At 41.7% G+C, this 15,582-nt stretch overlaps 1 protein-coding gene and 1 pseudogene across 1 annotated transcript; both read left to right on the top strand.

The window, feature by feature from the left end:
• LOC120109370 overlaps window positions 1-183 on the top strand; it is a 12,568-nt pseudogene extending 12,385 nt beyond the window's left edge.
• Window positions 184-11,631: 11,448 nt separating this feature from the next.
• Window positions 11,632-14,783, top strand: LOC103709986 (cytochrome P450 71AP13-like). The gene is made up of 2 exons (XM_039123124.1): window positions 11,632-12,801; window positions 14,003-14,783. Exons 1-2 carry the CDS (start codon window positions 11,896-11,898, stop codon window positions 14,615-14,617), a joined length of 1,521 nt encoding a protein of 506 aa, XP_038979052.1. The 5' UTR covers window positions 11,632-11,895; the 3' UTR covers window positions 14,618-14,783.
• The last annotated feature ends 799 nt before the right edge of the window (window positions 14,784-15,582 follow it).

Here is a 15,582-nt window from a genome sequence, read left to right as displayed (position 1 = left end):
TGCCAAACCTCATAGTATCATCTGAGAGACCTCTACATCAAGGCTGATACCAAAGACCTATCCTTGGTGGTGTAAGTAGGTTGGCAATGTCATACACTAATGCTTTGTGCATCTATATATAAATCTCATCGAAGCTGATAAACTTGATATATTAACATCCTCATCCATATTTGATTTCTCTAATGGGAGGTAGAATAGAAAGATAGCTACTGGCAGTGTGCTGATAGGATCAGCAAGGTATGCACAAATGAGATGGAAGCCTACAAACCATAAGGTGTCAGTCCAATTAGTTATATATTGAGCAAATTGTCCAATTCTTTTGGAGTTCTATTGGACCAACATCTTTTGCCATATGAGAAAGACCCAAAAGGAAGAAGGAAAAAGATGGCCTGCAACGCAGGGATGTTCTCACTTCGAGAGACAGAAGGAAACAGTTGATGGTTGGTTCTGAATTGTCAGTTTCTGAACACAATGTGGATGCACTTTGGCTATAAGCGTGTAGCTACCCTTCAGGAAGAATGCTCGGTCTAACCATATGGAAATGATGATTCTCTCATATCGGCATTGAGAGGCCTGATGAAATCACATAATTTGTAGTTGTTAGCTCAGCCATCTCCTCCCGACCGAGCTCGCCATCACCTCTCTCTCTCTCTTTTCTCTCTAAAACTAGTAGAGGTGCAAATGGGTCACGTTGACCCATGACCCGACCTGAGTAAACCCAGTCCGATCTTTTTTAAACGATCCGTGGGGCCGGGTTGAGTTCTAAAATTAGACCCAATTTATTTTCGGAGCCGAGTCTAGGTTTTCGGAATTCTAGCCCAACCCAATCTGATCTGTTTGAAATTAAAATTTAAATAATTTTGATTTGACCATAAACTTGAGTCCATTTTTGAAATAGTTTATGCTAATGAATAAACTCTAGTCCAAGTGCCATCTCTTGGCTCGATGACCTCACCATCAGTGCCCTCCTCCCTCGCCTGACGGCGCCCTTCCACAACCCCTGAAGACGAAGGAGGAAGAGGAGGAGAATAAGGAGGGCATTGAGGAGTAGAGATGTTAGGGATTTGTAGGGGGGCTGGGTCGGAATGGTTTGGGAAGGGGTTAGGGATTTTGAGATGATTAGAAATTTATTTGGAGGGGGGGGGGGGGGGGGGGGGGGCAATTGCCCTCCGATAATGCTTTCTAAAGCATCATGGGGGGAATTGGCCTCTGACGACACTTTGTAAAGCGTCGTTTTAGGGGCGATTAGGCCCCGAACGATATTTTCTAAAACGTTGACTTTGGGGCGAGATAGACTACTGACAATGTTTTTTAAAGCGTCGTCCTAGGAGGACGATTAGGCCTCCAACGATACTTTCTAAAGCGTTGCCTTAGCGCACTAAGGCTTCCGACGATTGTTTTAAAAAGCGTCATATTAACTTAGGCTTTTGACGACGCTTATAAGTGTCGTTATAGCTATCTTTCCACTCCCGACACTTTTAAGCATTGTAATATACCAACGCTACCTGCCCGCGTTGCCAAAATTTGGCGCGGTGACTAAATTAGCGATGCTTTTGTATAGCATCGGTGGATTATTGTTGGAAAAGCCACTTTTTTCTGTAGTGAATCCTATACTATTTTGAGCTTACTTCTGGATTGTCTATCAATTACAAAGAGAGCTCTATATAGCCTATTGGTCTGGACTATAACATGGCATACGATTGTGCTAAATGGCTTCACTGCTCTTTTGCCCCCCTTCTACTTCAGTATCTTGGTTTACCACTATGTAGTGGTAGGCTTGCAAAGAGAGATTGGTTGTCATTTTTTGAAGTGAATTGAAGCTAGATTAGCGACAAGGGTAAATACCTCTTTTTTTGGAGAAAAAATAATCCTCACTAATTTTGTACTCACTGCCCTTCCCCTCTATTTCATGTCCATTTTTAAATTACCGGTTTGGGTCGTCAAAAGAATTGAAAGATATAGAAGATCCTTCTTAAGGAGTGGTGATAAGAATGGTAAAGAAGCCTCCTGCAAAGTAAATTGGAGCACTGTTTGTCTTGGAAAGGAAGAGGGGGGTTTAGATGTCAAGAACATTAGTTAGCTTAATCAAGCATTACTTGGCAAATGGGGGTGGAGATATCTTACAAATGATTCAGACATTTGGAAAAGTCAGATGCATTTTACTTATCATAAAAAGGTGAAGCTATCTATGAATTAGAGGCCAAGTAAAAATTGTTCTAATTTATGGAGAGATGCAGTTAATGCTTTACTCGTATTATGGACTAGAGCAAAATTTCAAATTGGCAATGGTGAGGGAACACCCTTTTGGAAAGATTGTTGGATTTGTGATGCTTCTCTGCAAACCCTCTTCCCCAAGCTCTATGGAATTAACCGAAAAAAATAGGATGGTGGCTTGATTACGCCCAAAGAATAATGCAGCTGTCACAATATAGATTGGGAGGTCGATTTCATAGGGAGAAGGTAGAAACACTAAAAGAAACTACAAAACTAAGAAGAAATATCAAAACAGTAAAACATGATGTGAATGTTTAAAAATAAATTAAAATCAGATTATAGTAATGAAAAGATGTAACCAGAATTAACGGCAGCAAAGCATCAGGAATCCCTCACTTGAACCAAGTAATTCCATTTATATTTGATCCATTGGATAACTCAATTAGAGATCATAGCACCACATTCTCTAATCGGAAGATATAGCATTATAATCAAAATATTTAGAGATAATTCTATAAAATCATTCTTCTCTTTTAAAACTAAGGATTGTTTCTTAGGCAAATTGCAAGAATTTTAGCCACCAAGTTGTACATTGTATTACAAAGACTACAGGTCTCTAATGATTTCGCACGGTAGGCGTTTGACAAAAGTTGTCTTCCATGCCTCTGGCGTTGGACTTCTTATAAAGCACTCTTTGATAACTTTGCAAATATCCATGCCAATGATATTCCAATAACCGTTGCAGAGACCAAGTGAGAAACCATCAGGCCCATGAGATCCGTTAGAATCCATATATTTTAGAGGTGCCATAACTTCCAGTAATTTCTGCTAAGAGCCATTGTCTGTCTTCTTTATCCAATTTATTTCTCGGAGGTGGGAGACTAGGTGGTACTGTGGGTGGGTCCTGGTTCCATCTGCTAACAAAGTTTTGCCAAGCATCATTGCTAGACCCCGACATCCCCTTTCGCCTCACCACCGACATGTTTTGTCGATCATGTTGGCGCTGTGCGGAAGCGTGTGGATCCCTGATAACTGCTAACCTAGAGCGTCCTCTAGGGCGTCAGGCCGCATGGAGAAAGAAAAAAGAAGAGATGAAGAACCACAATCACAAACTAGGGTTTTTGTGGAGAAGAAGAGGAAGAGAAGAGAGAACGTGGGAGAAGTTTTCTGGCGGCTCTTATTTCTCCAGGAAATAATACAAGTGACCCTCTCTCTCAACCCTAAAACTGATTATATCAAGCCTTTATATAGGCTCCCAATTTTAGTCTAATCCCAAGCCAACTCAATCTCCTCCTAAGTCACATTAGAAAGCACTCAATCCAAGTCCATGACTTACATGCTCTCTCCCCTTGAGTCTAAACCTAGCCCAAGAATGACTTAGACCCTTAGAAACTTAAATCATGAAATCCCTAAGCCAGTCAAAGATCAAAAATTTTCGTTATTGATTGAATGGCATGCCTGGCACAGCACTGGAGTCGACCTCTCACAGATAGGTGTCGACCCCTCCTAAGATGACAGAGAACAGCTCTCTGTCGTCTCCCTGTGACTTTCTGGAGTCGATCCTTCCTTCACTGGGGTCGACCCCTAACAGTCAGGGATCGACCCCACCTAAGACCGACAGAAAAGTGCTCTCTATCGTCTCCCTGTGACTTCTTGGGGTCGACCCTTCCTTCACTGGGGTGGACCCCAGCTCTTCATGGGTCGACCCCCCAGCTTTCCATGAGTCGACCCTAGCCTTACAAAAACTGAATTTTTAGCTGGTCTTCCTTTGGATGCACCACACTTGAGCCTACAATCTCCACCTTGGCGCTCTAAAGCCTCTGCAAGCTTCTCCTGGTCCATCAATCTCATCAGCGCCACACGCCTGAGGAAGCCATCCCTTGGAAGAGTCTTGGTCAGTGCATTTGTCAAGTTCTCCTTCATATGAAATTTGGCTAGCTCCACTTCACGTTCTTCCACCAATTTTCTAATCCTGTGGTACCTGATGTTAATATGTTTGGTCCTCACATGATAGATCGAGTTCTGAACCAAAGATAATGCACTCTGGCTATCACAATGCACCCTGACAGCCTTCTGTGCAAATCTCATTTTCAATGCCAATCCTTTCAGCCATAGAGCTTTCTTGGCAGCTTCTGTGATGCCTTCTCTATCTGAAAGTCCTTCCTTGCATTGGAACACCCACTTGCATCCCATGGGCTTTTTTTCACTTGACAACTGCACCAACCGCCGAGTCTGATTTTTCTGAAGAGACTGCATCTCCTCTACCATAGCTTGGACCCACCTATCGCTATCCTGGTGTGCCAATGCCTCCTCATAGGTCTTCGGGTCTCCATTCACAGCAACCAATGCATAAGACATGGTTTCGCCAAAACCATACCTCTCCGGCTGCCACACAATCCGCTTAGGCTTGTGCAGTGCGACTCCGATGCTTCTGCTGGGATCTTGTTCTTCCCTTTGCACATCTCGTCTTCGAGTTAGCATCTCGCTCCTCTCCACATGTGGAGGCACCTCTAACTGGTGCTCCACCTGAATTTCATGTCCTTCTGGTGCACCTACAAAAGGTAAAACTGAATAAGAAGTTAACTGTCCAATCCTGTCCGGTTGGTTCTCCCCCCGCTCTTCTTCCACCTTTTGCATCTTTAGGAAGAATTCTCATCAAAGACCACATCCCTACTGATAGTTGTCTTCTTCTTCAACGGATCCCACAGTCGATAACCCTTGACTCCACGCAGATATCCTATGAACACCATCTTTCGTGACTTGGCATCCAACTTGCTCCGCTCACTGGGATCTATATGCACAAATGCCGTGCACCCAAATACTCTAAGATGACCAACCTCCACCTTTTTTCCAGACCATAGCTCCTCTGGAATCCTCCCATCTAGCTTTGTATGAGGAGATCGATTCACCAAGTAGCAGGCTGTGTCTACTGTATCCACCCAAAACACCTTGGGAAGCCCTGTCTGCAATCTCATACATCTAGCTTTCTCCATGAGAGTCCTGTTCATTCTTTCGGCCACCCCATTATATTGAGGAGTCTTCCTTACTGAAAATTGCCTCTTGATCCCACAATCTTCGCAAAATTTCAGAAACTCCTTACTTGTGAATTCGCCACCATTGTCGAACCGCACACACTTCATGCAGCATCCCTTCTCCTTCTCTACCTCTGCCCTCCAGGCTTTGAACTTAGAGAAGACCTCTGACTTTTTTCTCAAGAAGTACACCCAAACTCTCCTTGAAAAGTCATCAATAAGGGTTAGAAAATATCTTGCCCCATTACTAGCTGTGACCGGGGCCGGTCCCCAAACATCCGTGTGCACTAGCTCCAGGGTACCTTCGTTGCGTGTAGTACTGATGGAAAACTTCACCTTGTGTTGCTTTCCTAACTGGCAAGGCTCACACATCTCTGAAACTCCTCCATCCAGATCTGATATCAGTCCATCTTTGCTCAGCATCTTCATACCATGATCTCCCATATAGCCAAGGCGGTAATGCCACAACCGTTATGCTTCCTGCTGGCCCTGTGCCACTGCTGCTGTTTCGGGTCCCCCACACACCACGGACCCTTCCATCCTGTATAAATTATTCTCCAACCTCCTCCCCTTCATCACAACCATGGCTCCTGTGGATATATTCAAAATACCACTCCTGGAATAGCAACTAAAGTTGTAACCATTCTTCTCCAAGTAGCTAAGTGACATTAGATTCTTTTTCAGATTCGGGACGTGCTTTACATTGGTAAGAGTCCGCACCATCCCATCAAATATCCTCACCTTGATGGTCTCAATGCCGGCCACCTTGCAAGGATGATCATCTCCTAGTGTCACACTCTCCTCATCGATTTTGGTGTATGTAGCAAACCAAGACCGTTTTGGTGTGTAATGATGAGAGCAGGCTGAATCCATTGTCCAGATATCCGTGTTGTTCCTGTGATCATCCGAAACTACAAAAGGTCATCGTCCACCTTGAGATCAGCCACGACACTGACTTAATCCTTGCCATTCTTCTCTTCCTGATGCTTCTTCCAAAGCGGACAATTTCGCTTCAAGTGTCCTACTTCATTGCACTTGTAGCATCTGAACTCTTTCTTACCTTTTCTGGACTTTGACCATCCTTTTTGCTTGCTGCATTCTTTCCCTCTCCCAGGCCTCTCTCCGACAGTAAGACCTTCTTGAGGAACTCCATCCTTTGTCAATCTTTTCCTTTGCTCATTGGATCTTAGCACAGAAATTATGTCTTCATAATTCAGCGTCTCCTTCCCATACAGCAAAGTAATTACCAAAGGATCATAAGAACCTGGCAGCGAGCAAAGCAAGAGTAGAGATTTATCCTCCTCTTCCATCTTCACCCCAAAGGTCTGCAAGTCATTGCAAACCTGGTCAAACCACTGAATATGAAGAACAATATCTCCACCTTCATGCATCCGAAGGCTGTACAATTGTTTCTTCAACATCAGCTTGTTGCACATATTCTTTTCCATATACATGGTATGCAACTTTGTCCATAATCCCTTGGGTGTCTTCTCCTCTAGGATGCTGTATAAGACTGAATCTGCTAAGCATTCTCTGATGGCAGCGCAAGCCCTTTTCTCCAAAGAAAATCATTCCTTATCTGTTATACCCTTCGGCCTGTCCTCCAAGGCCGAATCCAAATAATTCTTCACCAAGAGATCCTCCACCCGGACCTTCCACATAGAGAAGCTTTCCTTCCCATTAAACTTCTTAAACTCCACCTTCATGTTATTGTTCATGGTTGGCCTGACTACAATCACAAATAAACACAAATCTGATTTGAGAAATCACCTTGAAGGGAGATGAGCGGACTGCTTTCCTCTTGATGTCTTTCCTTCGTTTCTTCTTTCCCACGCCAAAACCTCGATCTGATACCAATTGTTGGCGCTGTGTGGAAGCGTGTGGATCCCTGATAACCGCTAACCTAGGGCGTCCCCTAGGGCGTCAGGCTGCGTGGAGAAAGAAGGAAGAAGAGATGAAGAACCACAATCACAAACTAGGATTTTCGTGGAGAAAAAGAGGAAGAGAAGAGAGAATGTGGGAGAAGTTTTCTGGTGGCTCTTATTTCTCCAGAAAATAATACAAGTGACCCTCTCTCTCAACCCTAAAACTGATTACATCAAGTCTTTATATAGGCTCCCAATTTTAGTCTAATCCCAAGCCAACACAATCTCCCCCTAAGCCACATTAGAAAGCACTCAATCCAAGTCCGTGACTTACATACTCTCTTCTTGAGTCTAAACCTAGCCCAAGAATGACTTAGACCCTTATAAACTTAAATCATGAAGTCCCTAAGCCAGTCAAAGACCAAAAATTTCCGTTATTGACTGAATGGCACGCCTGGCACAGCGCTGGAGTCGACCCCTGCAGATCAGGGGTCGACCCCTATACTTCAGGGGTTGATCCCTTGCAGACAGGGGTCGACCCCTCCTAAGACGACAGAGAACAGCTCTCTATTGTCTCCCTGTGACTTCCTGGGGTCGACCCTTCCTTCACTGGGGTCGACCCTAGGGGTTGACCCCGGACTGTTAGGGGTCGACCCCACTTGAGACTGACAGAGAAGTGCTTTCTGTCGTCTCCCTGTGACTTCTTTGGGTCGACCCTTCCTTCACTGGGGTCGACTCCAGCTCTTCATGGGTCGACCCCAGCTTTCCATGAATCGACCCCAGCCTTGCAGAAACTGAATTTTCAACTGGTCTTCCTTTGAATGCGCCACACTTGAGCCTACAGATCATTATCGCTAGATCATCGTCGGTCCCTTCTTCTCCTCTTGACTTCCAACACTCTTGGCTCACGGTACTCACTGAAGATTTCAATTGAGCGTTTGCTAGAGTCTTAGATTCTCAGAGAAATTTTAGAAATTAATTGAATATATAGTCCGGTTTCACTCACAAAGTAAGTAATATAATCCTTTTTCTAGATTTATCGAAAAATTATAAGATTATTATATTAAATCATATTATTCATGTTGTATGAATTTGATGAATGATATTTTATTACTAAATATGCTTTATTTTGGAATATTATGATAATGCATGCTTGGAAATATCGAACTTGTTCAATTGATTTCGATATCTTATGATTTGTTATATTTTTGTTGAAGTGAGATATGAACTGCATGATTGTTTTGAACTTTTAGCCTGACATGTTAAGGACCCTACCAATGGGGGCTAATACATTGGCACTTGATTTGTCCTGAAAGATTTATGTCACAAGAAGATGCGCGACATACCACAAGCAGATACGTAGTCCTGAAGGACTTTACCGTAAGATGATATGCAGACACCGCAAGAAGACATGCAATATCATGATCTGCCACAGAAAAAATGTGGTCATAGTTCATGGTTGATGGGATAAACATGGTGATTTGAAAGAATTTGAATTTATAAACAAAATTTGATTTTGAGAAAGATGGAATTTGGCATGGACAATGTTTTGATAAATCTACATACTTGAATTTGGTTTTGAATTAATGAACTACATTTGCTTATTTTTTTTAAATAATTTTATAATTTATTGCCTAATTATTTTAGTTAAAGTGTTCATTACTTACTGGGCTATCTAATTTATTACTTTATATCTTACTGTTTTTATAGATCTGAAAACTAAAATGGCACGAGATTATGATCGAGAGAGTGACTAGAGGCTGAATTTAATATTTTTAATTTAGATCAGGGTTTGACTAGAGTTTGATGTAATTTTTTTAAAACATTGTTGGTTTCGTGAGATATTAATATAGGATTCTAATTATTTAAATTAAAATTTTAATATTGATTATTTAAATTTATTCCGCTGCTTGTTTATTATATCCGGATGAGATGCCTTGCATGCTTATAGAAAGAGTTTTTTATGAGTATGCGGTGGTTGCCGCAATCTCTGGCTCGTGATTTCAGGTTGGGGGTGCAACACAAAATATCTTTTGCTATCTCAAGAACCTATTATACTCAGCCAATTTAGTAAGAAGTAGTAGAGCGCTATGGACCTCCAGAATTTGCTTTCTTTGATTAAAGCTCAACCAGCTCTGCCTCCAAATTCTATAATCTCACATGAACGTTTCCAACCGATCTGTTGTTCCACCTCCGCAGACCTACCTTGGTGTTCTTGAGTTTGTTGGTTACTTGAAACATGTACCGACCCAATCCAAACTTGGTTAAGAGAAATATCCAATCCAAACCCAACCGAATAATAATGCCCCAACCTGATCCAACTTTAAATTTTCAACCCAAACACAGTTTAGGCTGGATATGTTTAGGTCAAGTTAGATCAAGTCAATACAAGCAATATTCGATCCAGAAATCTATACCTCTCAGGTTTGTTTAGAATAAGACAACAAGAAGCTTGAATTGGGTTGGTTTAAATACTATAATGTAGAAATTTGGTTTGGATCCTGGCTGCCAAACTTTCAACCCAAACTTCCCCTACCTTGAAGTTGTGACGACAATTTCGAACCCTAGCAAAACCCAACAGTTAGGTTTATATTGGCCCAACCCAATCAAGTCAAGTCAGGTTTTGCTAAACTAGCTCAACTTGCACCATATTACTGCAGGTTAGGTATTGTCCAATGAAAAATGAAGTAGGCACTTTATGAGCTGTAGATTGCCTATAAGCTTGCCCTGCAACACGTAGGGGTCTAGAGATGTCTTGATTATATGGAAGCAGAGTTGGCCATGCTATTCCGTGGGTCATAAGATAAAAATGAGTATGTTTTATGAACACGGGTCCCTACAGTGTGCATGTGGCACTGTAGAGTACTGTAGGTCATGGATGGCCGCCATCAAGAGATAGACAGCTATCAAACAAGGTAGTCCATAAGTGTGTATCTTTTCATACACAGCGCATGTTGTTTAGTGGCCATTCATCTCCTGATGGTTGCCATTTAGAGATGCACAACACTCTGCGGTGCACGGGCCGTACTGTAGAGAATCTTGATTAATGTTTTATGGAGTTGTTATAGTTATACCTACAACCAATCAAAACTTATTACAAGTGCTTTCTGAGCTATCATTGTATTTATTTGCATAATATAAATATGGGAAAGCCACTTAACTGATAGCAAAAACAGTAGTACAAACAACAAATATAGCATAAAAATTTCTTAAATTAGCACAAATAACCAATGAATAGTGTACAAGAATTCTGCATTGATTTAATTGTGTACAAGAATTCAAAGAATCATTTGACTAAGAGGAAGACCAGCAATAGTTCAAGGATTTTTAATAACTTCTGATGCCTATGAATTTTCTCATACAATTGGCACCTCATAACGAAATCCTCTCTAATACTCCTCCTTGGACTTTTTTATAGAACTTTTCCCCAATTGTATGCCTTCAGAAGATTAGGCTAGTAATCCAAAATACCAACTCGTCACTATGCCCTTTTGCCATGGCTCACCATATTGCTTCCTAATTAATCACAATTGCTTTTATTCACTGTGCTTCTCTTTTTGGTAAAAAGTAATTCCTTTATCTGGGAGCTTTCCATCGGATGCCATTGCACATGGTCTGTGATATGATAATGATGGTAATATGAAGACAAATTAAGACTGTGACGGCTCTCTGCCCTTACCTTTTTATTATTATTATTTTTTGTTTCCACGAGCTAATTGTTGGAAAATATATATATTTTTCAACATCAATAAAAATTGAAAAATTTCTAGAACACAATTGGTCCATACTGTTGGTGGGGTTCGGGTTGCACGTTTTGGGTGAAATAATGCTTTTTTTTTTTTTTTTTACGATATCGACTATTGAATCATATTTTTCATAGATCACTTTGAATTTATGCAGCCACAGAAGCGATCCTTATACAGAAAATCTAACGGTAGATTTGTGCAAAGAAAAGATGATTCCTCTGTTGAAAGTTACAACCCTGCCTCATAAGATTTCGTAGCTCCGTGACCATAGCTACCAACCAGTTAATTTGGTTGCATTCAGACTCTCTTACCAAATAATTCTATGCACGCATATCCGGTACATGATAGGATTATTATCTCTCTCATCTAGTGGACCGTACCCCTCCACGAAGGGTGCTGTCAATTTGCCCAGCCTCATCCACAAATCCTTTCCCCAAAAGTTCCCCTCCCATTATCAAAAATCAAACGTGACGACAATGGGCCTTTGTCCTCGTCCCTTCGAACTTGAAGGCGACAATTTTAGCCCGCCTTTCGGATACCCAATCCGATCCAACTTCAATGGGACAAAATTTACCTAAACTCATTTAAACTTGAGGCGAGCATGGATTTCAAAGCGGGTTCGGATAGGATGCAGATGATAGTATAACCCATTCGAAACCCAATTAGATATAAATTAATTTTAATTCACTCTTCTTTGATTCACTCGATAGATGATAGCGCACAGTCTTGTTCATCTTGATTGTCTCTCTCCTCCTCCCTCTTTTACTTCAAAAATTATTATTATTGAACTTAAAAAATATATATTCTACAAAAATCACGGCAGCCTATTTGAATCAATATTAGATCCGATTCTCATGATCTATCTCATCTATTTTACCCGATCTGAGATGCATATGAGACAAGTATAGAAATATATTTTTAATTATAAAATGGTTACAGATGTGAGATCAATCACTTCACCAACCCAAACTCCACTTCATCGTATTTATAATTCTTTCCTCTGTGTTTCACGGTTTCACCTCAACGGGGGGAATCTTCATGGCTCTCCTGGAATGGCCATCCGCGGTCTTGATTCTAGCATCTACAGCACTAGTAGTTCTCATGTTGGTTAGAACTCATCTACCAAAGAAACGGCAGACCAATCTTCCGCCCGGTCCTCCGCCGCTCCCCATCGTCGGCAACCTCCACCAGCTCGGCCGCATGCCCCACCTCTCCCTCCAACGCCTGGCTCATAGGTACGGCCCCATCTTCCACCTCACCCTCGGCCACATCCCCACCGTCATCGTCTCCTCCGCGAGAACCGCCAAAGAAGTCCTCCGCACCCACGACCTTCCCCTCTCGAGCCGACCCCAGCTCCACGCCGCGAAGCAGCTCTTCTACGGCTGCACCGACATCGTCTTCTCCCCCTACGGCAACTATTGGCGCCAGATCCGCAAGATCTGCACCCTCGAACTCCTGAGCGCCAGGCGCGTGGAGTCGTACCGCCCCGCGAGAGCCGCGGAAGTCGACCAGCTCGTGAGGCGGATCGCCGCCGCCTCGTCGGGCCCGGGAGGCGCCGTGAGCTTGAGCAGGCTTCTGGGGTTGTACGCGAACGGCGTGCTGTGCCGGGCGGCGTTCGGGAGGGAGTTTGCGGAGGGCGGGGAGTACGATCGGCACGGGTTTCAGAAGATGCTGGAGGAGTACCAGGCTTTGCTTGGGGGGTTCAGCCTGGCGGACTTCTACCCATCCTTGGAGTGGGTGAATGCGGTGACGGGGATGAAGAGGAGGCTGGCGAGGACGTTCAAACGTTTTGATTGCTTATTTGATGAGATTATAGAGGAGCATAGGAAGAGGAGGAAGAGGAGCGAGGAGGACAAGGATCTGGTGGATTTGTTGCTTGACATCCACAAGGATGGGAGCCTGGAGATGCCCCTCACCATGGATAACGTTAAAGCCATCATCTTGGTGAGCAAGACCTCAGCTCTAGCTTCCTTATTTTTAAATAAAATTAAAGTTTATTTTCACAAATTTAGAAAAAATATATCCATATGAATTAAAAAGTAAAATATATAAAAAAATAAAAATAAAAAAATCCAACATAGCAGTCTACAACGTAGTTTCTGTATAATTAGCTATTAAGTCTATTTTATTTTCAGTTTTATTTTTATTCGATCGAGCTTCTGCTAGCTTCAATCATTCCTTATTTTTGGAGTGCTCGAATAAATCAATACATATAGTTTATTTGCTAGTAAGATCTGCTTTACATTTGGTCTATTTTATTTATTTATTTATTTATTTTTAAATAAAATTAAAATTTATTCATACCATTTTAAAAAAAAATATCCGTATGAATAAGAAAATAAAATATATATAAAAAAATAATCCAACAAAACATTCCGTAACATATATAGTTTCCACATAATTAGTCATAAGGTCTATTTTATTTCCAGTTTTATTTTTATTCGACCAAGCTTCTGCTTCAATCATTACTTATTTTTGGAGTGCTTGAATAAATCAGTACATATAGTTTAAAATTTTTAAAATCAATAATGAAGAAGAAAGAGGATGTTGCATGCGATTTCCTTTCTTTTTTTAATTTTTTAATCATGGAAACTCCACTAGTAAGAGTCCCTAACTTTTGTGTACATACAAACATACGTACGTATATTTATAGATAGACACACACATAGACACATATATATAGATAGATACATACATCAATGATTTGAGTTGTTGGATATAGTCTGCTATTTCCAAATTACTTATTATTAAAAAAAGTATGCAATTTAGAGACCTCTAGCATATACATCGCTCATCCACCTATTAGTCCAAAATAGATCGTTTTAATAATATGAATATGCTTTTTTTTTAATCACTGGATTCATATCTATAAATCACATGATATTTTGTCAGTGCATAATTTAGAAATAGTAGACCCTATCTAACAGTTCAAATCATCAATACCAAGCTTCCAGTTGATCGGTTTTGACCAATTTTATTTGAACTGTTGCATGGGCTTCCCCATATTAGCTCCTGGGGTGGGAGGGTGGTTTTGGTGAAGGGTTCACGTACTGTCAAAATTGTTTTTGAGGTAGCCGGATGCAATGTCTGACCAACTTCCTTGTGATTCCTCGTACCCCAAATTCTGTGCTTCAATTTCTTGCAGGACATGTTTGCAGCCGGAACGGATACAACCTTCATAACACTGGACTGGGGTATGACAGAGCTGCTAATGAATCCAAAAGCCTTGAAGAGAGCCCAAGATGAAGTCCGAAGCATCGTTGGTGGGAGAAGAACAGTGTCCGAGGGCGATCTCCCCCAGTTACATTACCTAAAGGCGGTGATAAAGGAGATATTCCGAATGCACCCTCCAGCTCCACTTCTTGTCCCAAGAGAATCCATGGAAGAAGTAACCATAGATGGATATCAAATTCCGGCCAAGACGCGAATATTCGTCAATGCTTGGGCGATCGGAAGGGACCCTGAATCATGGAAAAATCCACAAGTCTTCGAGCCAGAGAGATTTTTGGATAGCTCCATTGATTTCAAAGGGCAGGATTTCGAGCTTTTACCTTTCGGGGCCGGGAGAAGAGGATGCCCGGCCATCACATTCGGCATGGCTAGTATCGAAATTGCATTGGCGCAGCTTCTGCACAGCTTTGACTGGGAGCTTCCTCATGGCGTTAAACCTGAATATCTGGATATGAAGGAAGCCTTTGGGATAACCATGCATAGGATAGCTGAACTGGTTGCTGTTGCCAAACCTCATAGTATCATCTGAGAGACCTCTACATACAAGGCTATATAGCTGATACCAAAGAGATACCTTTGGTGGTATAAGTAGGTTGGCAATGTCATAACTAATGCTTTGTGCATCTATATATAAATCTCATCGAAGCTGATAAACTTGATATATTAACATCCTCATCCATATTTTATTTCTCTAATGGGAGGTAGAATAGAAAGATAGCTACTGGCAGTGTGCTGATAGGATCAGCAAGGTATGCACAAATGAGATGGAAGCCTACAAACCATAAGGTGTCAGTCCAATTAGTTATATATTGAGCAAATTGTCCAATTCTTTTGGAGTTCTATTGGACCAACATCTTTTGCCATATGAGAAAGAACCAAAAGGAAAAAAGGAAAAAGGACAAAGATGGCCTGCAACACAGGGATGTTCTCACTTCGAGAGACAGGAGGAAACAGCTGACGATTGGTTCTGATGAAATCACCTAATTTTTAGTTGTTAACTCAGCCATCTCCTCCCGACCCAGCTCGCCATCACGTCTCTCTCTCTCTCTCTCTCTCTCTCTCTCTCTCTCTCTCTCTCTCTCTCTCTCTCTCTCTCTTCTCTCTCTCTCTCTCTCTGTGTGTGTGTGTGAGATATGCAAATGGGGCAGCCATGACCTATAACCCAATCTGATTAAATCCAATCCAATTTATTTTACATGACCCGTGAGGCCGGATTGGATTTTAAAATTGGACCCATTCTATTTTTAGAGCCGAGCCTGAGTTTTCTGAATCTGGCCCAACTCAACCAGATCCTTTTGAAATTAAAATTTAAGTAATTTTGACTTGACCATAAACTTGAGTCCATTTTTGAAATAGTTTATGCTGATGAATAAACTTAAGGGGGCTTGTTCATGGATGCCAACTATTTCACTTTATAATTTATTACCTCAATTAATTGGATGGAGACCAAAACCTCCTATTATCTCGTAAAAAATGTCATTGTTGTTTTTCTTC

This window comes from Phoenix dactylifera, unplaced genomic scaffold, assembly GCF_009389715.1.
Source record: "Phoenix dactylifera cultivar Barhee BC4 unplaced genomic scaffold, palm_55x_up_171113_PBpolish2nd_filt_p 002085F, whole genome shotgun sequence".
In the NCBI taxonomy this organism is placed as follows: Eukaryota; Viridiplantae; Streptophyta; class Magnoliopsida; order Arecales; family Arecaceae; genus Phoenix; species Phoenix dactylifera.
The sequence above is the reverse complement of the archived record's forward strand: the minus strand, read 5'-3'. Positions and strand labels throughout refer to the sequence as shown.